Genomic DNA, 25,078 nt, shown 5'->3' on the forward strand with positions numbered 1-25,078 from the left:
TTTTAGAAATAATACTGATCATAATAACTGCAGAGTATATGTAATGCAGAGTTCAGTAAACATATTGTAGCAACCCTGTGATACATATACTACGGCCACTGCCAAGAGGGATAGTCCTATTGGCACTGCAGCTACAGTAGTGTACATGCCCAGCATGGGAGTTGGTGGTTTCATACCAGACAGAACCAACAACACCGTGAATTCTCTACAATACAGTAGCCCTCAAAATATCAAGCAATGAAAAAAATAATAAAATGTGCATTTGCTAGTCTCCCATTTTTTACTTCTGGGTACAATCTACGCCCGCATGGATGTCTTATGAAGACGACGATTAGATAGTGAATATTATTACTTAGAATAAAAAGGTAGGTAGGGGGTGATAGCAGCTATATTCTAAACATATATCCAGCAAATATGTTATATGTTTGTAGATGAAGTAAATATAATATAGATTTAGGAAGATAAGTACACACAAAACTTAGAAAATGGGTGCACCTGGATATGGGGACAAGTGAACAGAGCAGCAGCCTTAATCACTGCAAGAGGTCCAGAGAACATTAACAATGACAGACTATCATTAAGCAATTACAACTCATACAATAAAAAAAGGTTACTTTTACTTAATGGCTGTTCATAAAGTGCAGAGAGAGAACAAATGGATGTTACTGAACAGGAATGACTGTTGACGAGTCATTGAACGGAAATGACGAGTACATATTTGAAATAGGGGAGAACTTGAGGGTTTTCCACCAGTAGCCTTTATAAATTGCATATATTATCATATTATAAAGAAGAGGGTTAGACTGTACAGTTTTCTAAAGGGTGTCAATAAGTATAATTATTATGAAAGACAGAGCAGTCTAATGACATAAAAGCCAGTTTGAGTCTAATGTTTTTGTAAATATACTAGCATGCACTAGTCATGCTCATGACATATTCTGCAAATTCAAGGCATCCCAACACTAAGAAGCATTCAAGCAAGCATTCAAAGTATTTTGAAAGAAAATATTATCTTACAATCCTATGTGAAGCAAGCATTCACAAGCATAGCTTGCGATATTATCAATATATAACATTTCTACAATATTACATTTGTTTACTACGGAGGTTACACTCAATTCATTTGTTATCCAAAATACAGGAGTTGCTTTCAGTATTTTTCAAGTAAATGCATCACTCATCTGTCTGCAGTTATCTCTTACACTTCATCTATCCTTTTCATTCCCTTTTTCCCTTTCTATTTCATTTCAAGGAACTACTATCTAAAACTCCTCCCTTTCACATATTTCCCATCCTGTTAAAAAGTGATACAAGTCTGGCCAAAGAGCCATCAAAGATATAAAGGCTTAGGAAAGACATTTGAAAATGAATCACCAGTTAGTTAGGCAAATAGATGGCTTTCATGAAAATAGAACTCTTTAGCCACACACACCAGTGGTGGATTTTGCGTCGACAGAAAGATGTCTATGCAGAAAAGAACCCCATACCTACTGTAAAATATTGGGGTGGATATTTCATGTTATGGGGTTATGTTGCTACCACTGGTGCTGGGGCCCTTGTTAAGGTCAATGGCATCATGAATTTTACCCAGTAACAGGACACAAATGTGGTTGCCTCTGCCAGGAGGCAGGAGGCTGAAACTTGGCCGCAAGTGGATCTTCCAGCAAGACGATAACCCCAAGCACACATCAAAAGCCACAAAGAAATGGTTCAAAATCAACATTTTGCAATGGCCATCTCAGTCTCTGGACTTGAACCCCATTGAAAACCTGTGGTATGGAGGAATGCTCTAAGATCCCTCCCGATGTGTTTTCCAATTTCATAAATAATTTTATAAAAAGGCTCAGTTCCGTTATCCTAGCAAGGTTTGGTATTGAAAGGTAATGAAAACAGGGGCCAATAATTTTGACCCCTTTTTTAAATGTTTTTTAAAAAATTGTTAAAGGAAGAATCCTTAGTTGCTACATCAATTTTTTGACTTAAAAATGAATGATGTATACCCCATAGACTTTTGAAGAATATAGCTTATAAATGCCTCATGAGCTTAGTTCAACTGTCCTACCCCATCAGAACCCAAAATATAAGCTTGTTTTACTCCAATGTTTGTAAACAATGTAAATGTAAACAAACACTGTATAGCCTCAAAACATGGTTAACATTTCAGAGTGGTTACATTTCTCCAGGACCATCACTCCAGCTTTTTACCAAAAAAGTGTCTGGTTGACCGCTTTGTTATTTAAGGATTCTAGCTTTAAACAAAATCTCTTTCTCTGAGCAATTGTATTAGTATAAAATAATATAATGTTCAAACTTTTTGGAGCATACAATATAGCTCAGTATTTGTATTATTTAGTATTTTTTTGCTAATCTTTATCAAGGGTGCCAATAATTTTGGACTTGACTGTATGTATATATAAGTGCCATCTTTGGAGAAACATTCCCTTTTAAAAAACTGCAAAGCCATTCATGAGGAACAGATCTGTATAATACTCTGTATAAGACCCTGTATAAGTATATCTTCCAAATGTATTCAGAATCTTTTCCTTACAAAAATATATATCAATACATCATGTAAACGTGAAAAATGTTTCCTCGTTTAAGAACTTTATAAACTCCCCATTAGAATGTACGTTTTTGAGAATAGCAACTGAAGACAAATATAATGCATGTAATCCATTTCTAATCTCTTTTGACATCTATATTGAAATAAAGAGTGGGGTACTTTGGCTTGGTAGTGTTCTGGTAAAAGCACACTGTGGAACAACCTCACGTATTCTGATGTGTAGTAAAGAGCGAATATACAGTATATGTCAAGGTCATTTGGAGGAAGATCACTGACCTTAGATAAGTGCCTACATATAGGTCTACAGACTGTACTGTATGCTTCCCTGTGTTTGGTTGGAGGGCAACACACAGACTTACTGTGGAGATGTGACTATAATGGGGGTTGCTGTTCATAAGCAAAGAAGAAGAATGGCCCAGATTCTGCTGTGACTCACTCACTCCCTCAATCCACTGCTGTCTACCTCTCCTCCATCTTGAAATCTAAGAGCTGCACTCTATATCCCTCTCTTCTCTCTCTCCCTTCCTCTCTCTACGAGCTCACCCCCAGGGCCTTCTTCATGTGTTCGTATACCACGTACGAGATGCTGACAGCAGGAATGACCTTCAGGAAGTTGGGGGCGATGCCGCGGTAGAGCCCAGGTACCCCGTCATGTGATATGATGTGCTTGAACTGACCGACCATGGACAGCTTGGGCCCGCCCTCAGTGGAGGCTGGTGGGAAGAGGGAAAGAGGGAGAAACCGTCTGTTGTTCAGTTCAGTTATATCCGTTAGTTAGCTATTAATAGATAACTAATGACTATGAACAACTGATAACAATATTGATTCAGTTATCAAAATGCTACTGCATATAGTTTATTCTGCACATTTTTTGTGACCAAGTTTTAAATTATATTTTCTGTTTGGATAGCCCATACAGTAATATATATAGGGTAATAGGTTGATATGGTAGGTAGTAATTCATTTGTTATAGAATGTTATAGAATGTAACAGAATCTATATTATCTATGTAATATAATCTATGTTATGTAGTAAGGTAGAAGTTAGAATTGTAGTTCAGTTGTACACCAGTCTCACCCTGGGCCTGCATACGTGTTCTAATGAGGGCCAGGGGGTAGGAGGCCAGTTGTCCACAGGTACTAGACACAGTACCACAGCCCAGCAGCACCAACACCCCCGGGTCAGCAGAGCCCTTACAGTACCGCTGGAGCCAGGCATTCTTCAGAGTCTGAGATGGAAAGGGGGATACCTAGTCAGTTGTACAACTGAATGCATTCAACTGAAATGTGTCTTCCGCATTTAACCCAACCCCTCTGAATCAGAGAGGTGCGGGGGGCTGCCTTAATCGACATCCACGTCTTAAAGGGGGAGGGGAAGAGAGAGAAGAGGAGGGGGGGAAAGGAAAGAGACAAGGAAAAAAGAAAAGAAAAGAGAGAGGAGGTGTAGAGGGGTGTGAGAGTGGAAACGAGAGAGGAATAAGCAAAGGGATAGATGGATCATTCAGTTAATTTGACAGATATTTTATTGCGTCCAAAAAATGAGGACATAGTAGAGAGAACCACAGCTCATTGACAGCTAGTAAATGTAAAACCCAAAGTTCACTTAAACACATAAAAGTCATTTTTACGAGAGAGCTGGGACACAGTAACAGCAGCATACATACTGACTGGCATTCCCCTGAGTACAAGGGACAGAGACAGTGATGAGGATTAGCTTTCCCAGAAAACGTCAAACACAGCTGGCAGACACACACACACACACACACACACACACACAGGGCTGACCCCATTTAGTCGACTGGTTGATTGTTTGGTTGATAGGCTGTTGGACGACATTTATTTTATTTTATGGCAGACGAGACACCTGTCTGAATCACACCTGTCTCGGTGGACTAATTCATTACAGAGGCCACGGTTATCTTGATCTCTGGCTCCCTCTTGAGTCATTTGTGTGTCTTAATTATTTAATAAAAGCAGTGCACTTAAAGCATCAGACTAGCTCAATGCATATCGTTGATTTTATTAAAACATATAAGGTGTGTCTATACATGGAAAAATAAAAGTTTAAAAATGTTGACCAATCGATAGACGACGGTTGATAGACGACAGACAACAAATATTTTTGGGGGTCAGGGACAGCCCTACTCTCTCTCACACACACACACACACACACTTTCTCACACACACCTCGTAGACGGCCAGGTCTATGCCAGCATACGGTATGATGCCGAGTGTGTTGGGCACGTAGCCCCTGTAGAAGGCTCGGACCCCCTCCTTCCTCAGGATCTGACGGGCACAGTCTGCCATGCCAGAGTACTGGCCAGTCTTCCTCAGGGTCAGACGAGTCTTCAGCACCTGGGGAGGGAGAGAGGGAGGAGAGAGGGGAAAGAGAGAGGGTGTGCAAGGAAGAGAAGGAAAATGAGAGAAATGTCCTATGTTTCTTTATGCGATAAAACATCTGTCTATCTTTCTGTCTGTCTGTCTCCCCTCGCTCACCTCCATAGGGTAGATGATGGTCTGTGCGGTGGCTCCAGCCAGAGAGCCAGCGATGAACCTCTCCTGCACCCGCAGAGTACCCGCTTCATTTCTGCCCCTGATCAACCACTTGATCTAGGATGGAGGAGTGAGGGGAGACAGGGGGAGAGGAGAGACAGGCAGGTGGAAGAGAGGCAGGGATATACAGGGATTAAGGGGTGAGGGGGATAGATTGTGGGAGGTGGGGGAGGCAGGGATACAAAGTGAGGGGGGGTGTAGATTGGGGGAGGTGTGGGAGGTGGGGGAGACGGGGGTGAGGGGGGAATATGTGAGTCACACTGGGGTGGAGGAGGAGAGTCAGAGACATAACACGTAGAGACACAGGGTGTGTGAGGGTGTGTCTGACAGGGTGAGAAACAGAGTGTGTGTGTGTGAGCAACATTTCACACCTCATTGTGCGTGTGACTCCTTCATTCCTATGCTTCACTAATGACTACCCCATACACCAGAACGTGTAGCAGGTAGCTTAGTGGTTAAGAGCGTTGTGCCAGTAACCGAAAGGTCGCTGGTTCTAATCCCCAAGCCGACTAGGTGAAAAATCTGTCGATGTGCCCTTGAGCAAGGCACGTAACCCTAATTGCTCCTGTAAGTCGCTCTGGATAAGAGCGTCTGCTAAAATGACATAAATGTAAATGTAGAATGTGTGTATCAGTGTTCTCCTTACATTGGTCCATAATAAATCCAAATCAACCTCTGGGGCCTCTTACACTCACATTTGTATACATTTGTATCCCTCACCTGTTCGTAGGCCATGAACTTGATGGCAGACTCTGGGGCTATTTTGAGGACGTTGATGCCGTTGCCCCTCCAGAGAGCTCGTACACCCCCCTCCTGGACCATCCCCCTCAGCCCCGTCCACAGGTTGATCCCCTTAGAGCTGGAGCCATGCACCTAGAGAGACAGCAGGGTTAGTAACTCTAATAACATACTGTACATCAGGGGTGGCCAACCCTCCTCCTGGAGAGCTACTGTTCCAGCCCTGCTCTAACACACCTGATTATACTAATCAGCACTGCACTGACCTCTAACCTCTGTAGTAAACACAACAGTAACCCTTCACCTGTAGGAAGACCTTGAGACGGTCGAGGGGGGCGGTTCCTGTCCGTGACACCGCCCCCGCCATCGCCCCGGCAACCAGCTGCCTCCACACTACCCCCGACTGGCGCTCTTGCTGGGAAAACTCTGGCGGCACTGTCATGTGCTCTCCGATGTCAAACATCTGAGAAATCACAGAGAAACACTGGTCAGTGAAATAAACTTTATTGACAGATAATGGCATCCAAATTTATATAACAGAGATCGAGAAAATGGCCAAAGTTGTAATGAAAGGATACTGGCTAAATTATTAGTTTCTATAGTTACTCTGTAATTACATTTTATTACATCAACTGAAAATTCCATGTAATGCTATCTGTGCTACTTCATGTCAAGCAAAGATCTAAACCAGAGAGTGTAGAGATAGAAGGCATAGATAGGCAGTACTGACTGACCAGAGAGTGTTTCCAGTAGTGGGCGATGCCCTCCATGTTGTGAAGAGGGTTAAACAGGAAGTGATCTCGCCACTCATTCCAGTTGATAGTCATGGTGCCGTCCCTGTCCATACTGATAGAACACACACACACACACAGAGCAGTGTGAACACACACACACAGAGACACACCCACAAGCTTATAAACAGACACACACACATGCTTACAAACACACACCTCTGTAGTATTTTGATGGCGTGTTCTGTGGACACCTCCAGTCCCAGGTTGTGCAGCGATTGTTGAATCTCCCCGACATCAATGCGCCCTGCATAAACAGTGAATCCCATCAGTGCCTACAATATGTAATATGTACATACAGGCATACAGTACAGTTGGAGCACAGTGATGTGTAAGTCGCTCTGGATAAGAGCGTCTGCTAAATGACTTAAATGTAAATGTAAATGTGTGTGTGTGTGTGACTACTATGTGAACCACATGCAATAATGTGGTATGATACTAAAGACCATTCATGCAGTGATACCACACATTCTGATAAATTACCATAACAGTGCAATGTGACATAGAATGCTCTGTGCATGTATGAACAATTTAAACAGTGTTTTGCGAGTGAAAGGACAAAGTACCACAAACCCCAGAGGTGCCTTATTGCTATTATAAACTGGTTACCAACTTAATTAGTGCAGTAAAAATACATGTTTTGTCATACCCATGGTATACGGTCTGATATACCACGGCTGTCAGCCAATCAGCATTCAGGCCTCGAACAACCCAGTTTATAATTGTTATTTAAATACTTATTTTCTGTGGGTGTGGATAAGAGCATCTGCTAAATGACAAAAATGTAAAATGTAAATGTGTGTGCGTGTGTATGTGCGTAAGGCGCATGTGTGAGTGAGGTGGCAATGCCGACCGTCGTGGTTGCGGTCCAGTGTGTGGAACATGAGCCGCAGTTCCTTTTCGTGGGCCCACAGGTACTGAGAGAACTCCTCAAAGTCCAGCAAGCCATCATGGTTGGTGTCACTCTCACGCACTATCTGCAGGGGTAGGGGTGGGGCGAGAGAAGGAGGGGTAAAAATAGCAGACAGGGAGGGGTGAAGGGTCAAACAGTGTAGGGGACAGGGGGTGGGTGAGAGAGAGAGAGAGAGAGAGAGAGAGAGAGGGGATGTGACAAGGTGAAAAAGTGGGGGGTGGGTTGGGGCCGGGGGTGAGATTTAGGGTAAGGTGATAGTTTGAGGGTGTGAGAGGTGAATGGAGGGAGTGAAGGAAAGAAGCAGGAAGGAGTGCGTGAGAAATGACAACAAAGACTATCATTGTTACCTTTACAAGGTCAGTTTTACAAGGTCTTAACCTGCAAACATAAAACAATCAGCAGTACTGCTCTCTCTTCATCCTCTCTAGTGCTTCCTCAAACAAGGAGAGGAAGAAGGAAAGAGAGAGAAAGAGAGAGATAGAGAAAGAGAGAATAGAGTGAGAGCAAGAGTGAGAAAGAAAGAGCGAGAGAATAGTATAGAGAGAGAGCGAGCGAGAGACAACCCAGACTCTGACCTTGTCATAATCCGCTTCACTCCTGTGCCCAGTGTCCAGTTAATCTCCAGTAACAATCAAGTGCTACTGGAATCTGACCTGAACCAACGCACACACACACACACACACACACACACACACACAAGCACACAGTACACACGCAGACACAGGCGCACACACACACACTCACATCACACGGGAAAGGAGAGATTTGCTCAATCTTGGCAGCAACGTTTTCAGAATCTTGTCTAAGCCTATCAAGGGGGTCTTTCTGAGTCTGTCCATCTTATATTTTTTATGAATATATTCACGATGAATAAGTGGTTCAAGAATCCACAAAATCCTTGACATTGTTACTGAGATAGCAATGGGGAGGATTTGCATATTATCATGAAATTCAAATGAGACTCCTACTTATCCTGCCACTTATCCTCACCATTTCAACTTTCTGTTTGGTATACATGCTTGAATTTTAACTCTAAGTGTAGCTGATGGAAGCTGTCTGTATAACATATGACAAGCATAACTTTAAGTATGCCTTTGAATTGGCCCCCTCCTCCATGACACAAATACAATCAGAGCAAAGTCTATTTAAGCATTCCCAGACAAATACATTCTGGTCTAGAGTGATATTGCCTGTGGTGTCTGAAAACTCCCAGAGGAGATTTGAAGGACAAGCACAGCTGTGGGTGATGATGCTTAGCTAAACTAGCCTACTATTTGAGTGTGGAGAGATGATGCTAAGCTAATGTTCTGCATGGCTGTGGAGGGATGATCCTATGTGAAAGGAGTGATGCTAAACTAAACTACTGAGTGTGGTGGAGTGATCTCCTAAGCTAATTTCCTTTATGCTAACGTAAATTACTGATTAAATGTAACCTGAGGAGTGCTATCTGTGTGCTTCTGTGTGAGTGTTACATAAAGCAAGTGCACTATCACCTACAGTGCCTTCAGAAAGTATTAATACTCATTGACTTATTCCACATTTTCTTGTGTTACAGCCTGAATTCAAAATGGATTAAATGGATTGTTTTCTCTCACCCATCTACATACAATATGCCATAATGACAAAGTGAAAAATGTTTGTAGAAATGTTTGCACATTTATTGAAAATGAAATACAGAAATCTAATTTACATAAGTATTCATACCCCTGAGTCAATACATGTTAGAATCACCTTTGGCAGCGATTACAGCTGTGAGTTACATCTGTGAGTCTTTCTGGGTAAGTCTCTAAGAGCTTTGCACACCTGGATTGTACAATATTTGCCATAGATTTATTGCAAAAGGGATGCATGTTTTGTTATATTTTTATTCTGTACAGGCTTCCTCCTTTTCACTCTGTCATTTAGGTTAGTATTGTGGAGTAACTAAAATGATGTTGATCCAACCTCAGTTTACTCCTATCACAGCCATTAAGCTCTGTAACTGTTTTAGAAGTCACCATTGGCCTCATGGTGAAATCCCTGAGCGGTTTCCTTCCTCTCGGCAACTAAGTTAGGAAGGTGTATTGATACACCATACAAAGTGTAATTAATAACTTCACCATGCCCAAAGGGTTATTCAATGTCTGCTTTTTTTTTTACCCATCTACCAATAGGTGCCCTTCTTTGCGAGGCATTGGAAAACCTCCCTGGTCTTTGTGGTTGAATCAGTGTTTGACTGCTCGACTGAGGGACCTTACAGAGAATTGTGTGTGTGGGGTACAGAGATGAGGTAATCATACAAAAATCATGTTAAACACTATTATTGCACACAGAGTGAGTCCATACAACTTATTATGTGACTTGTAGGCACATTTTTACTCCTGAACTTATTTAGGCTTGCCATAACAAGGGGTTGAATACTTATTGATGAAGACATTTCAGCTTTTCATTTTAAATGAATTGGTAAAAATGTCAAAAAACATAATTCCACTTTGACGTTATGGGGTATTGTGTGTAGGCCAGTGACACAAAATCTCAATTAAATCAATTTTAAATTCAGGCTGTAACAACAAAATGCGGAAAAAGTAAAGGGGTGTGAATACTTATTGAATGCACTGTATGTGCCACTGCCGGCCATGAAAGTCCAGTCGGTATGGTCGGAAAGAGTCAGACATCCGAATATCAGCACCATGGCCTGTAAGTAACTTTTTGGTCCACCAGCCACTATGGCAGGTAGATGGAAAAATCTACCAGCCACTCAGATTTTTTACCAGCCAAAATATCTTTGGGCCATAATTACACCATGACAATTACAACATATGAACGTTTATTTTCTCTCGCTTTAGCTCAAATAATGGCCGTCATTGATTTAAAGAAATGTTGCAAAAAACATTACGTGGTTGGATCATATTTCTGTGCATACTTTCCAATGAAGCTTGCATCGATGCATGCTTCCAAAGATGTACAAAAAGAGTACGTATTCGAGAAGTGCTCCGTTTCGCATACTTTGATTTGGACTCATACTCCGACCCTCCCGTGCTCCAATTTGCGTGCTCGAAGCACGGTAGTATGCATTCAATGCTCGATTTGAGGCAAGCAACACTGAACCATGCATGAGCACACCAGCTGTTCTGGACAAATGTGTGATCACGCTCTCTGTAGTCGATGTGAGTAAGACCTTTAAACATGTTAACATTCACAAGGCCGCTAGGCCAGACGGATTACCAGGACGCGTACTCAGAGCATGGGCTGACCAGCTGGCAAGTGTCTTCACTGACATTTTTCAACCTGTCCCTGACCCAGTCTGTAATACCTACATGTTTCAGGTGGACCACCATAGTCCCTGTGCCCATGAATGCCAAGGTAACCTGTCTAAATGACTGTTGCTCCGTAGCACTCAAATCCTATAGGGAGGACAATAACCTCTCCCTCAATGTCAGCAAGACAAAGGAGCTGATCGTGGGCTACAGGAAACGAAGGGCCGAGCACGCCCCATTTACATCGACAGGGCTGTAGTGGAGCGGGCCGAGAGCTTCAAGTTCCTTGGTGTCCACATCAATAAGGCTCTATCATGGTCCACACACACCAACACAGTCGTGAAGAGGGCACGACTACGCCTCTTCCCCCTCAGGAGGCTGAAAAGATTTGGCATGGGCCTTCAGATCCTCAAAAGGTTATACAGCTGCACCATTGAGAGCCTCTTGACTGGCTGTACCACTTGGTATGGCAACTGCTTGGCATCCGACCGCAAGGCGCTACAGAAGGTAGTGCGTATGGCCCAGTACATCACTGGTGCCGAGCTCCCTGCCATCCAGGACCTCTATACCCTGCAGTGTCAGAGGAAGGCCGTAAAAAAATGACTCCAAGTCATTGACTGTTCTCTTTGCTACCGCACGGAAAGTGGCACTGATGCACTGAAGTCTAGAACCAACAGGATCCTGAACAGCTTCTACCCCCAAGCCATAAGACTGCTAAATAGTTAGTTAAATAGTTAGTTAAATAGTTAGCTACCCGGACTATCTGCATTGACCCTTTTTGCACTAACTTTTTTGACTCATCACATAATCTGCTGCTACTGTTTATTATCTGTCACTTTTGTCATGAGCCCTCTCACTCCACCGGGTTACCACCTTAATGTGTTTCCACTATCTTCCACTCTGCTCATCTCTCTCTCTCTACTCAGCCTAACGAGCTCCACCTGTCCCTGCTCTGCTCGGCTCTAATTACTCTGCCAGCTGCGCTGCATTACCCACTAACCTCTCCCAGTATTTAAAGTCCCGTCTGTCAGCTCTCCTTTGTCAGATCGTCTGCAAAGCTCACACCCGGAACCTGTGTGCTCGCGCTTCTGGCTCACCCCCTGTTTTGTGACCCCCGGACCTGCCTGATTCTTGGATACTCTTCTGCCCCAGGAAAACCAGACCTGCTTTCTGCCATTACGACTCCTGACTACTCTTCGACCCCGGTAACTCTGACCAGCCTTCTGCCTTGCTACAACGTATTTGGATTTCCCTTGAACTGTACTTCTGCCTGTTTTCATCCGCCCCGTTGTGTCTGTGTTTCCCTCCCCCAGGACTTCTGGACCACCAACCACCGGCGTCATCGGACGCATCGCTGCCACTGGGGGAGGCACAGACCCAGCACATCGGACGGGATAACCCCTGGAGCCTTCACTCACTCCCTACATCCCTTTCCCCTTAAGTTTAAATAAACTTTCTGGTGTGACGCAATTGTGGTCCTCTTGTCGTCTGTCTGAACCGTGACAGTACGATCTGACCATCATGGACTCAGCGCACACTTCCCCCGACATGGAAACCGAAGAACCTGAGCAACCCACCGCCATGCTACGCCTGGAACACACTGAGAGAGAGCTAGGCCGCATGAGCGGCGACATCACCTCTCTGCTTCAGGTCGGCTACCAACAGCATCAGCAGTTCCAGCAGCACCAGCAGCAGTCCCAGCAGCAGCAACAACAACTCGCCAGGATCATCCAACTCCTCACCAACCTTACCCCAGCCAGTCTGCCCACCAGCCCTGCCTCCGAGTTACCTGCCCCGGTCATTTCAGCCGCTGCCCCGGAACCCAAGATTGGAAACCCCGAGCGGTTCAACGGCGATTCTACCCAGGTCCGGCCATTCCTGACTAGCTGCCGACTTCAGTTCTCCTTGCAGCCAAGGACCTTCGCCACGGAGGGGGCTAGGGTCGGGTATGCCATCACTCACCTGACGGGCCGAGCTCGACTCTGGGGAACAGCAGAGTTCGAACGTCAAACCCCCCGCATGTGCAACCTTCGACCTGTTTGCTGAGGAGATGCTGAAGGTGTTTGACCTGGATTCACCAACCGCAGAGGCGTCTCGTGAACTGTTCAGTATTCGACAAGGCAGACGTACAGTCGCAGACCATTCCATCGACTTCCGAACCCTGGCAAGACGAAGTTCTTGGAACACACCATCGTTGGTGGACGCGTTCTTCCATAGCTTGGCAGACTATATCAAGGACGAGTTGGTCTCCCATGAACTGCCTTCCACTCTTGATGAAGCCATCGCACTGACTGTCCGGATCGACAGAAGGATACAGACCCGTCGTCGTGAGAGGGGGCGCCAAGGTCCACCAACTACCGGCATTCGGAGAGATCCGACTGGGCTCCTGTCAGCTACTGCCACTCACCCAAGTCAGCTTGATCAGTCTGAGCCTATGGAGATTGGGCGAGCCTCTCTCACTCCTGCAGAGCGCCAGCGCCGCTTCACCTCAAACCTCTGCCTCTATTGTGGAGGTGATGGACATCGTGTGGTAACCTGCCCTTTAAAGCCGAAGCTCACCGGGCATAGGGGGGAGTCCGGTTGAGCTCAATGACCACCCAGTCCTCCGACCGCAAACCCTTGCTGCAAGTTCACCTCCGCCTCTCTGACTCTACTCACACCCTGGCTGCTCTGGTGGATTCTGGCGCCGAAGCCAACATAATGGACATCAAGCTGGCACGCCAACTGGGACTGGAGAACCTCCGTTTGACACCTCCTATTCCTGCCCGGGCACTGGACGGACACTTACTCGGATCGGTCACTCATGTCACGGCCCCGGTCTTGATGGGTCTGTCCGGAAACCATCAGGAAACTATCCAGTTTCACCTGCTCCCCTCTCCAGGCCAACCCCTCATCCTGGGTTACCCATGGCTCCGCCGGCACAACCCTCAGCTCGACTGGGTGACCGGGGTGATCAGGGAGTGGGGAGAGGACTGCCACCGAACCTGCCTGCTTGCTGCCGCACTACCCCTCGGCCAGTACCTACTAACTCCGCCCCTGACCTCTCCCATGTCCCAGAATGCTACCATGGTCTCAGAGAAGTGTTTAACAAAGCAAGAGCCACATCTCTGCCCCCTCACCGACCGTACGACTGTGCCATCGACCTCCTCCCTGGAACAGCCCCTCCAAGGGGCCGTCTTTTTCGTTGTCTGCTCCTGAAAGAAGGTCCATGGAGGACTACATCAATGACTCTCTGTCCACAGGATTGATCCGTTCATCTTCATCTCCGGCTGGTGCTGGCTTCTTCTTTGTGGGGAAGAGGGACGGATCTCTTCGCCCCTGCATCGACTACAGGGGACTCAACGACATCACAGTGAAAAACCGTTACCCTCTCCCTCTGCTCACCTCTGCTTTTGAGTTGCTCCAGGGAGCCACTGTTTTTACCAAGTTGGATCTCAGAAACGCTTACCACCTAGTGCGGATCCGGGAGGGAGATGAATGGAAGACCGCATTCAATACACCAACAGGCCACTACGAGTATCTGGTTATGCCTTTTGGCCTCACCAATGCTCCTGCTGTGTTCCAGGCTCTAGTGAATGATGTACTGCGGGACATGTTAAACAAGTTTGTCTTCGTTTACCTGGATGACATCTTAATCTACTCCAGAAACCTGTCTGAACACACCCGCCATGTCCAGCAAGTCCTTCATCGTCTTCTGGAGAATTCCCTCTACGCCAAGGCAGAGAAATGTGAGTTTCACGTCAAGACAGTGGCCTTCCTGGGGTACATAGTGGCAGAGGGAAGTATCCAAATGGATCCTGCCAAAGTATCAGCAGTCACGTCATGGCCAGTTCCGGAGAACAGAAAGAAGCTGCAACAGTTTCTGGGGTTTGCTAACTTCTATAGAAAGTTTATCCGGAACTACAGTACCGTTGCTGCCCCTCTCACTGCTCTAACCAGCACCAAGCAACCCTTCACCTGGACCCCAGCAGCCGACAAGGCCTTCAGTACCCTCAAGGTAAGGTTCACCTCCGCTCCCATCCTCCAGATGCCTGACGTGGACCGGCAATTCATTGTGGAGGTGGACGCCTCGGATGTGGGAGTTGGTGCTGTGATTTCTCAGTGGGCTGCGGAGGATGGGAAGCTCCATCCCTGTGCCTTTTTCTCACGTCGGTTGTCCCCCTCTGAGTGCAATTACGACATAGGGAACCGAGAGCTGCTGGCTGTGAAGCTTGCCTTGGAGGAGTGGCGTCACTGGCTGGAGGGGTCCACCATTCCATTTCTCGTTTGGACCGATCATAAGAACTTGGAGTACATCCGCACGGCCAAACGGTTGAACTCCAGGCAGTCCCGCTGGGCCTGTTCTTCACCAGGTTTAATTTCACTCTGTCATACCGGCCTGGATCACGCAACACCAAGCCAGACGCCCTCTCCCGTCAATTCCAGAAGGATGACAACCCCTCCAAGGATCCTGTGTCGATTCTGCCAAGTCCCTGCATCGTAGCAGCTCTGACCTGGGCTGTTGAGGAACAGGTGCTGGAAGCTCTCCGTAACCAGCCCGGTCCCAGCACTTGCCCAGCTGACCGCCTTTTGTCCCCGAAAACCTAAGGTCCCAGGTCGTTCAGTGGGGACATGACTCCCGCCTAGCTTGTCACCCTGGCTCCACCCGCACTTACAACCTGCTCGCCCAGAGGTTCTGGTGGCCCGCTCTGAGAAAGGATGTACGGGAATTCGTCCAAGCCTGCCCCATCTGCAACCAACACAAGTCGTCCTGCCAGCCCCCAGCCGGATTGCTGCAGCCCCTGCCTGTGCCCAGACGTCCCTGGTCTCACATCGCCCTTGACTTTGTCACGGGGCTGCCCCCTTCAAGGGGCAAGACCGTCATTCTCACCATAGTTGACCGATTCAGCAAGATGGCACACTTCATTCCCCTCCCCAAGCTCCCAACCGCCAAGGAGACCGCCCAGGTGGTCCTGGAACACGTCTTCCGGATCCACGGACTGCCAAAGGATGTAGTTTCTGACCGTGGTCCACAATTCTCCTCCGCTTTTTGGAGGGAGTTCTGTCACCTGCTGGGAGCCACAGTCAGTCTGACTTCCGGATTCCATCCCCAATCCAATGGGCAGTCAGAGCGGGCAAATCAGGAGCTCGAGAAGGCACTGCGATGCATGACTTCACGCAACCCCCACTCCTGGTCGCAGCAATTGACATGGGTGGAGTACGCACACAATTCTCTGACCTGCTCTGCCATCGGTATGTCCCCTTTCCAATGTGTTTATGGATACCAGCCTCCTCTATTTGCCAGTCAGGAAGGGGAGGTTACTTGCCCATCTGCACTTGCGTTTGCCCGTCGATGTCGCCGCACCTGGTCACAGGCCCGAGCCACACTTCTCAGATCCGTTGCCAGCTACACTACCGGGGCCAACCGTCGGAGAATCCCTGCTCCCACCTACCATGTTGGTCAAAGGGGTGTGGTTGTCGTCAAGGAACCTGCCACTCAGGGTGGAGTCGCAGAAGTTGGCACCTCGGTTCATTGGCCCATTCCCTATCATAAGAGTGATTAGCCCAACTGCTGTCCGGCTCCAACTGCCTAATTCCATGAGGGTGCACCCCACTTTCCATGTGTCTAAGATTAAGCCCATTCATGAGAGTCCGCTGGTCCCTGCTGCGCCTTGTCCTCCTCCTCCACGGCTCGTCGATGGTGGTCTGGTTTACACCGTCCGCCGCCTGCTTCGGTCCAGACGGAGGGGTAGGGGTCTCCAGTACCTCATTGACTGGGAGGGCTATGGACCTGAGGAAAGGACCTGGGTGCCAGCTAGTCGGATTGTGGATAGGACTCTCATCACCGCCTTCCACCAACGGCATCCTGATCAACCTGCAATCCGTAGGGGCCGCCCCAGAGGGATCCCTAACCGTCCTGCCCGCTCGGCTTCCTGTCCTGTGCCTGATCCTGTCTCGGGACCTGTCCCATCTCCCGACCACGGCCCTCCGGCTTCCTCCGAGGATGAGGGCGTTCGCTCGGACCGTTCGGAGGAGTTCTAGCCCTCCTCCGGCTCCCCTCCTCCGCCCGGCGTGGTGTTGCTCTTGGGACTTCTGGGGCCGTCCCTTGGGGGGGGGGTTCTGTCATGAGCCCTCTCACTCCACCGGGTTACCACCTTAATGTGTTTCCACTATCTTCCACTCTGCTCATCTCTCTCTCTCTACTCAGCCTAACGAGCTCCACCTGTCCCTGCTCTGCTCGGCTCTAATTACTCTGCCAGCTGCGCTGCATTACCCACTAACCTCTCCCAGTATTTAAAGTCCCGTCTGTCAGCTCTCCTTTGTCAGATCGTCTGCAAAGCTCACACCCGGAACCTGTGTGCTCGCGCTTCTGGCTCACCCCTGTTTTGTGACCCCGGACCTGCCTGATTCTTGGATACTCTTCTGCCCCAGGAAAACCAGACCTGCTTTCTGCCATTACGACTCCTGACTACTCTTCGACCCCGGTAACTCTGACCAGCCTTCTGCCTTGCTACAACGTATTTGGATTTCCCTTGAACTGTACTTCTGCCTGTTTTCATCCGCCCCGTTGTGTCTGTGTTTCCTCCCCCCCCAGGACTTCTGGACCACCAACCACCGGCGTCATCGGACGCATCGCTGCCACTGGGGGGAGGCACAGACCCAGCACATCGGACGGGATAACCCCTGGAGCCTTCACTCACTCCCTACATCCCTTTCCCCTTAAGTTTAAATAAACTTTCTGGTGTGACGCAATTGTGGTCCTCTTGTCGTCTGTCTGAACCGTGACAACTTTATTCCTAGTTATATGTACATATCTACCTCAATTACCTCATACCCCTGCACATCGACTCGGTACTGGTACCCTGTGTATATAGCCAAATTATTGTTACTCATTGTGTATTTATTATTACATATTTTACTTTTCTATTATTTCTCTATTTCTTTCTCTCTGTATTGTAGGGAAGGGCCCCTAAGTAAGCATTTCACTGTTAGTCTACACCTGTTGTTTACAAAGCATGTGACAAATACAATTTTATTTGAAGACTGAGGTTAAGGTGTGTGTGTGTGTGTGTGTGTGTGTGTGTGTGTGTGTGTGTGTGTGTGTGTGTGTGTGTGTGTGTGTATGTGTGTGTGTGTGTGATATTAAGGTCAGGCGGGGTCAGGGCTGCACCAGGTTTGTGTTACAGTCATACCTTTAAAATATTCATCCAGGAAAGTGTTGCTTTCCTGTCATGTACTGGGACAAGCAGGTCAGAAAAGCGTAGATCAGTATTGTGTTGAAGCAACAGAGTTTTCAGATAGCACTGGTGAGAGGCAACTTGAGTTGGAGGGATGTGTGAAAATAGCACTAGTTAATGTTGTGTTGTTTTGAGTTAGAGAGAGCGGTGGAGTTTTGAAATAGGCCACAGATGTCTGGGTAATGGAGCACTGGTCCAGTGCTGCTGATCCAATTTCCACTGTTCTGCCTGTGGCTATGGAACCCTGACCTGTTCACTACCTTGTCCCGGACCTGCTGTTTGTCTCCCTCCCCCTCAACCTCGCTCTCTCAACCTCTAAATGCTATGAAAAGCCAACTGACATTTACACCTGAGGTGCTGACCTGTTGCACCCTCTATAACCACTGTGATTATTATTTGACCCTGCTGGTCATCTATGAACGTTTGAACATCTTGAAGAACAATCTGGCCATCTACTCTTATAATCTCCACCCGGCACAGCCAGAAGAGGATTGGCCACCCCTCAGAGCCTGGTTCCTCTCCTAGGTTCCTGCCTTTCTAGGGAGTTTTTCCTAGCCACCGTGCTTCTACATCTGCATTGCTTGCTCTTTGGGGTTTTAGGCTGGGTTTCTGACCCAATGTCACAACGTAACGATTGGTGCTTTGGAAACATGCTGAAATATGAACTGATTGCTGGGAACATGTCTACAACTTCATCAGCAATCTGTGAAACTATCATAAATAAGTGACAAGCTACACGCTGTTTACCAGTGCAGTTCCCAACATCCTTAGCGAGCTAGCTAACATTCAATCCCTGTGTTTGTCAGTGAAGCTAGCTAGCAGCAGGCAGGCTACAACAAGCTAAATCGGCTGATGAAATCACTGGCAATGATATTCTTGCACATATTTTGTGCAGGAGTAGAGAGATGTTGTTTTGTTTGTACAACTTTTTCACTGTCTATCAGAGCATGCTTCTGTCCCAGTGCCCATGTTTCAGAACGAGTGAGTCATGCACAAGACAGGTCGCGGGAGACAATGCTTGTGAATGGATTTAGAATTTTGGAATATTGATAAGTGTAAGTAGGGACGTCGAGTGTGCATCGTCTCAATGCTCATTTTGGCCAAAACACTTGCAGACTCGAGTGATCTCTATCGAACACAACAGCAAGTGGCCACTCGATAAAGGGCTTAAGGGCCAAGTGTTCTGTTTGAGATTCAGCCTATGACTGCGGTAAAAATAACTGTATTGCTCCCTAGGGGTCATACGCAATAGTATGCGGTAAAGGAGTCAATGGAACGTTCCATTGACCAGATTGGCGCACATTCAACAAATCTGATCTAACAAAGTGGATATTCATCAAATCCGTCAAGATGTATGTATTGTAACAGGCCCACAATGTGGTTACTTAAGTCCAATTTGGATATATTTGGCTGTTTTCGCTGCATAACATGTAGAAGTTGTCACTTTTCAGGTTTAAAAGAAGTGACTGCTAAATGCTCACTCCCGTTTGTAGTCCAAGTAGTTTTTAACTGTAATGCAGTTGATTGGTAATGATGACATGAACATGTGTTGGGGTTGACATCTATACAAGTATTATACTCCGATATTTACCTCAACATAGTGTGAAATACACACATAAACAATAGCCTAAATGTAGGGTAATTTTGCTGGGGGGCAATGAGGAGATGCGGGATCTTTCCCCCACAGCCCTTTCTCCCACGCGTTTCAATGGCAATTTTGGTCAAGTCCGATTGACCCTTTTACCGCATCTATAGGACCACCATACGCAATAGGACCATATTCTTGTTTTTTGTAAATATAATTTTTACTTTTACCCCTTTTCCTCCCCAATTTCGTGATATCCAATTGGTAGTTACAGTCTAATCCCATCGCTGCAACTCCCCTACGGACTCGGGAGAGGCGAAGGTTGAGAGCCATGCGTCCTCCGTAACACGACCCTGCCAAGCCGCACTGCTTATTGACACACTGCTCGCTTAACCCGGAAGCCAGCCGCACCAATGTGTCGGAGGAAACACCGTCCAGCTGGCGACTGAAGTCAGCTTGCAGGCGCCCGGCCCGCCACAAGGAGTCGCTAGAGCACGATGGGACAAGGAAATCCCGGCCGGCCAAACCCTCTCCTAACCCGGACGACGCTGGGCCAATTGTGCGCCGCCTCATGGGTCTCCCGGTCACGGCCGGCTGTGACACAGCCTGGGATCGAACCCGGGTCTGTAGTGACGCCTCAAGCACTGCGATGCAGTGCCTTAGACCGCAAAGGACCATTTTCTGCATTGTGCATGTGGAATTGTATTATTTTTTTTTTTTAAAGGTCCCGCACAGTCATCCTATTTCCCAAGTAAAAATTGCCTTTGAATTACCAAAACATCCCCCGTAATATTTTTACGCTATTAAAATGCTCAGAATTGAAGAAATTGTACCTTTTCTCTCATCTCTAACTAACAGGAAGCCTGACAGAACGGGCTTATATTCATGAGCTCGCCTTGACTGACAGCTCTTTGAAACAACCTTGTGGTCGTTGCCAGGTAACAAGGTAAACAATGGGCCACATGTCAATGATGACCAGGTAAACAATGGGCCACATGTCATTCCGAGCCTAAATATTATGCCTCAACCCATTTTCTCTGCAAAATGTTCTAATTACAGAATACAGTTCACTGATACACTTCTTCATCAGAATTAGTAAAGCCTGAGTCACTGTCGACGCTAAGACATAAGGGAATGTACATGAAAACAGCATACAATAAGTGTACTGGACAATTTATTGGTGCCTCTACATTAGCATTATAAATGACAATATGTTCAGAATTGTACTGTATGTATTGATCAGACATTTATTTGATAATTTACATTAGGCAAGCATAGCTGAAATATTGATCAACATGGACACTCATGAGAAATAAAGGTGAGAAATAATGGTGAGACATCATCTGACATAAAAAAATTGTTTTAACCATAAGCCCTAATATAGGCACCTGGCTACCCTACAGTGTACAGGACCCCATTGATTCATACAATTTGTAACTCATCTCCCATCCGAATGTTAGAAAAATAACTATACAAAGAAATAAAATGTGATATATCACGTAAAAGTTAATTACTTAGGCTTTGGGAAATGCAACCAACTTCAAAGATTGATGGGACGGGGAGGGGAGCGGGAGAGGAGGGGGACCCATGTACCACGCTTCAATCAAGCGGGCTTCAGTCACCCACTTGGCTTCAGTCAGCCCGAAGATTGAAGCTGGAGACAAATCCAGGTATGGCTTCCTCCTATTCAGGCCTCTCACACTGGGCAGACAGGAGTTCTGGGATGGACAGCTCGCACAGCTTACCCACATACGGCACTGGATCAAGGGTGACCTCATTGAAGAGGAGATCCAGGAGCCTGTCTACGTAGCCTGTAAGGGTTTTGAAAAGGGAAATGTTTGTTAAATGGGTAGTGAAATTAATGTAGTTGTATTTACTGTTCTGAGTTATTATGCTATCAATTTGTTGATGTAGTAATGTACTCATTCTACAATGTGTTTTCTGGTGTTTTTGAAGTACTCAATTTGAAATACGCAATATTTGGTCATGCACTTTTTTGTGAAACTTTTCAATGTTTGTATTTGGAATTTGTGTGTGCCTGAAATGCTCAATTGATTTGAAATGAATAACTATGATTTATAGTATTGTTGGGTCTGTCTTCACAGACTTCACAGCATATCCCCCTTCTTTGGTCCGTCTTCACTTGGTCTGTCTTCACAGGCTTTACAGCATATCCCCCCTTCTGTGGTCTGACTTCACTTGGTCTGTCTTCTCAGGCTTCACAGCATATCCCCCTTCTTTGGTCCGTCTTCACTTGGTCTGTCTTCTCAGGCTTCACAGCATATCCCCCCTTCTTTGCCTTGGGAAAGCTGATTTTGTATCACAGCATTCCTGATGCGGTGGTTGCTTGGAAATATGTGCAGACCGAGTAGATGTAGAATTTTCTAAAATGTACAGTACCAGTCAAAAGTTTGGACACACCTACTCATTCAAGGGTTTTTCTTTATTTTTTACTGTTTTCTACATTGTAGAATAATAGTGAAGACATCAAAACTATGAAATAACACATTTGGAATCATGTAGTAACCAAAAAAGTGTTAAACAAATCAAAATATATTTTATATTTGAGATTCTTCAAATAGCCACCCTTTGCCTTGATGACAGCTTTGCACACTCTTGGCATTCTCTCAATCAGCTTCATGAGGTAGTCACCTGGAATGAATTTCAATTAACAGGTGTGCCTTGTTAAAAGTTAATTTGTGGGGTAAATTACAAATACTATACTCACCGGAATTCCTTTTGTGGACAACATTCCTTCGTATCAGCTGTGTGCTGTCAGTTTTCAGACTCAATGTAGGGGGCTTAGGGATGGAAGAACAAAAACCATACAGTGACTATCAGGTGTGTTGCAGAAAATATACCATCAAAGCAGCCACATTTACAGCCACAGCCACCGTGTCAGACTCATCAAACTCTGATACTTACATTGTGGTCAGTGCTTGCAAGATCCTCTGATCCACTGTCATTAATGGTTCAGCATCCATCTTCAGGATTAGCTTCCTGGCAAGACCCATCAAATGTTCTCCCCAATTGATAAAGCAACTTCGCTCGAAATGTGCACTGCACATGGTTGTTATGATCGTAATTTTCGGTTGAGCCTGTCTACTCGAAATGAAAGCAACCACCGCTGTCGGATGTCTTCATTCTTCGGAAAATAGAGTAATGTTAAATTAACACTATGGCATCCAGTCACGACACAGTGTGTTTTTTCCCAGCATGATGGTAAGTAGCTTGCTAGCTAAAAGTTACCACACAGATGAAAAGGGGTTAGTTACCAATATCGTTCTGCCACGTTCTACTTGAGCTATCGTACAGTTTGTAAACAAAGCCGTATGATGCGCACATGTGATGGTTTTAAGGCGTTACATATTTAAATTAGTTAAGATTATAAGACGCTACCATTGGTGTATACAATTTCCGGCTTTACGTGACGTTGCATAAAGCCAGAAGTAATGCCTGCCTCCTGAATTCAAATGTTTGACATGGGGACCAGTAACTTTATGATAAACTTTGTTAATGTACCAGCTACAGTAATTTTTCATACTTGGATCAACCTACTACGAACTGATTTCATCCAAATATCATCACATTTTATGAAAAACATGATTTTCACTGTTCGGGACCTTTAATGAAAAAACTATTTTAAAAAATGTGTTGTTTAAACGTTAAGAAAATTAAAACATTTGTAATTGATAGCAACAACAGATTAAACAAATTTGGCCAAGGGGTCTGTGGAAGAAGTTGGGTGTAATACAATACAATGTAATATTATTCATCTACAATATACCCTTAGATGCACAACAGGGCCTGGGAGGCTCACAGGGATCCACAGTACTCCATCAATCATCCAGTTTTCAACTAAATACTTATTGTATTCCATAAAAATGTTGTTTTGAACATAAATTCACTGTAATTTAAGCTTTAAAACTGCAAAATTGTCTCTCTGCCCAATGGGAAAATAGATTGCAGGAAATTAGGGGAGGCTTAAATGTTACTTTCTAGGGCCGAATTCTTGGTAAGTCTGGCCATGCACTGCAGCAGTCATAAAACTCCTTGTATGCTATTTTTAACTCACTCTAAAGTCTGAGTTGTGTTCTGATTTTGAGGGGGTCCCTGATGAATTTGCTATCAGAAAAGGGGTACCCAGCCCTAAAAAGTTTGGGAACCCCTGGCCTATGTCATACATACTCTATCTGTATGATCAGTTTGTGTTGTTCTACAGGACATTATTTTCTTACTCCTTACTCAGCCAAGAACACACTCACAGTCTTGTACAGCTAACCTTGTGGGCACACACAATTCAGTCCCATTCAAAATCCTATTTTCCTTAACCCCTAACCCTAAACCTAACCCTAAACCTAACCCTAGCTCCTAACCCTAAACCTAATTCTAACCTTAACCCTAAACCCCCTAGAAATAGCATTTGACCTTGTGGGGACCAACAAAATGTCCCCAGTTGGTCAGATTTTTGTTCGTTTACTATTCTTGTGGAGACCTCTGGTTCCCACAATAATTGTTAAACACGTCCAACACACACACACACACACACACACACACACACACACACACAATTAATGTGCCAATACGTATAATAATAGCTAGTGCCACGCAGGCTATAATCCAAGGGATACCCATGTCTATTGGGAATACCGCCATCATCACTGTTCCTCTCACCTCCTCCGCGTCACTGCGAAGTAAACCGCGGGCAGCGAGTCCTATCCTCAGCTCGTTGATGTCGACTTTACCGTCTTTATTGAGGTCCAGTTGGTCGAACAGTTCGGCCCATCTCTCTCGCGTTTCCGGCTCCCTCCCAGGGTCCGACACACCTTTGTCTTGTTCTTGACAGCGAGCCCGGGTCCAACCAAAGCAGAACCGAGCCCTGCCTTCGCCCATGTGAATGGGAGACTTGTGCAATCCTGGTGGTGGTGGATATTATCCCAACCTGCTGCCGCGAAGCAGGCGTAGAAAATTGAAGGAGCGCTTTATGTTCGAATGACTCCCAGTGGGTATCCTTATGATAGCCTACCTATTAAAATCCTGGAACCATACCACAATAGCCGCACTGAAATAACTGCTGTTCTCTCTTGGTCTCGTTACCGAGGCACCGGTTTAATACACCGAGTCCTTGCGGAGAATGTCAGTACACCGGGCGCGGTGTAAACTCTCAGTGCCTGTAATATTAATCCCCGTATCCGTTACATATCCCGTGACATCGGCGATGATTAAATCCATTAACTAATTCAAATGAATTAGTCTGTTGGTCAGGGGACTGGCTCTGCCTTTTGGATGAGCATGTGAGTCCCCGTGCAACGCAACGAAGCGAACCGAGCTCCTGGCGTTCGTGATATTTTACCACAGCTACAGCTTTGTGCACGCATGTAGGAAACCGGGTGGAATTTTATGCCGTCGTCTCTGACAACAGGCTCAATGCGGTGTGTGTGCGTGTTCGTGAGAGAGAGATACATCCCTTTTACTTTGAAAGG

General features: G+C 46.0%; 1 protein-coding gene across 1 annotated transcript; it reads right to left on the reverse strand.

The window, feature by feature from the left end:
* Positions 1-2,344: 2,344 nt before the first annotated feature.
* LOC121551331 (calcium-binding mitochondrial carrier protein SCaMC-3) lies at positions 2,345-25,078 on the reverse strand. The gene is made up of 10 exons (XM_041863934.2): positions 24,270-25,078; positions 7,498-7,621; positions 6,804-6,891; positions 6,588-6,699; positions 6,158-6,316; positions 5,836-5,988; positions 5,059-5,172; positions 4,750-4,917; positions 3,641-3,791; positions 2,345-3,276 (listed from the first exon to the last, which is right to left on the reverse strand). Exons 1-10 carry the CDS (start codon positions 24,486-24,488, stop codon positions 3,095-3,097), a joined length of 1,470 nt encoding a protein of 489 aa, XP_041719868.1. The 5' UTR covers positions 24,489-25,078; the 3' UTR covers positions 2,345-3,094.

The sequence above is a fragment of the Coregonus clupeaformis genome, chromosome 35 (assembly GCF_020615455.1).
Source record: "Coregonus clupeaformis isolate EN_2021a chromosome 35, ASM2061545v1, whole genome shotgun sequence".
In the NCBI taxonomy this organism is placed as follows: domain Eukaryota; kingdom Metazoa; phylum Chordata; class Actinopteri; order Salmoniformes; family Salmonidae; genus Coregonus; species Coregonus clupeaformis.

Bases quoted from the DNA above. Each gene is read 5' to 3' on its own strand.
- LOC121551331 (XM_041863934.2), bottom strand. From the start codon at position 24,488: ATGGGCGAAGGCAGGGCTCGGTTCTGCTTTGGTTGGACCCGGGCTCGC. The intron at 6,892-7,497 runs GTCGGCATTGCC...CTGTTTATGCAG, and splicing joins ACTGGACCGCAACCACGACG to GGCGCATTGATGTCGGGGAG. The intron at 6,700-6,803 runs GTGTGTGTTTGT...GTGTTCTATCAG, and splicing joins GCCATCAAAATACTACAGAG to TATGGACAGGGACGGCACCA.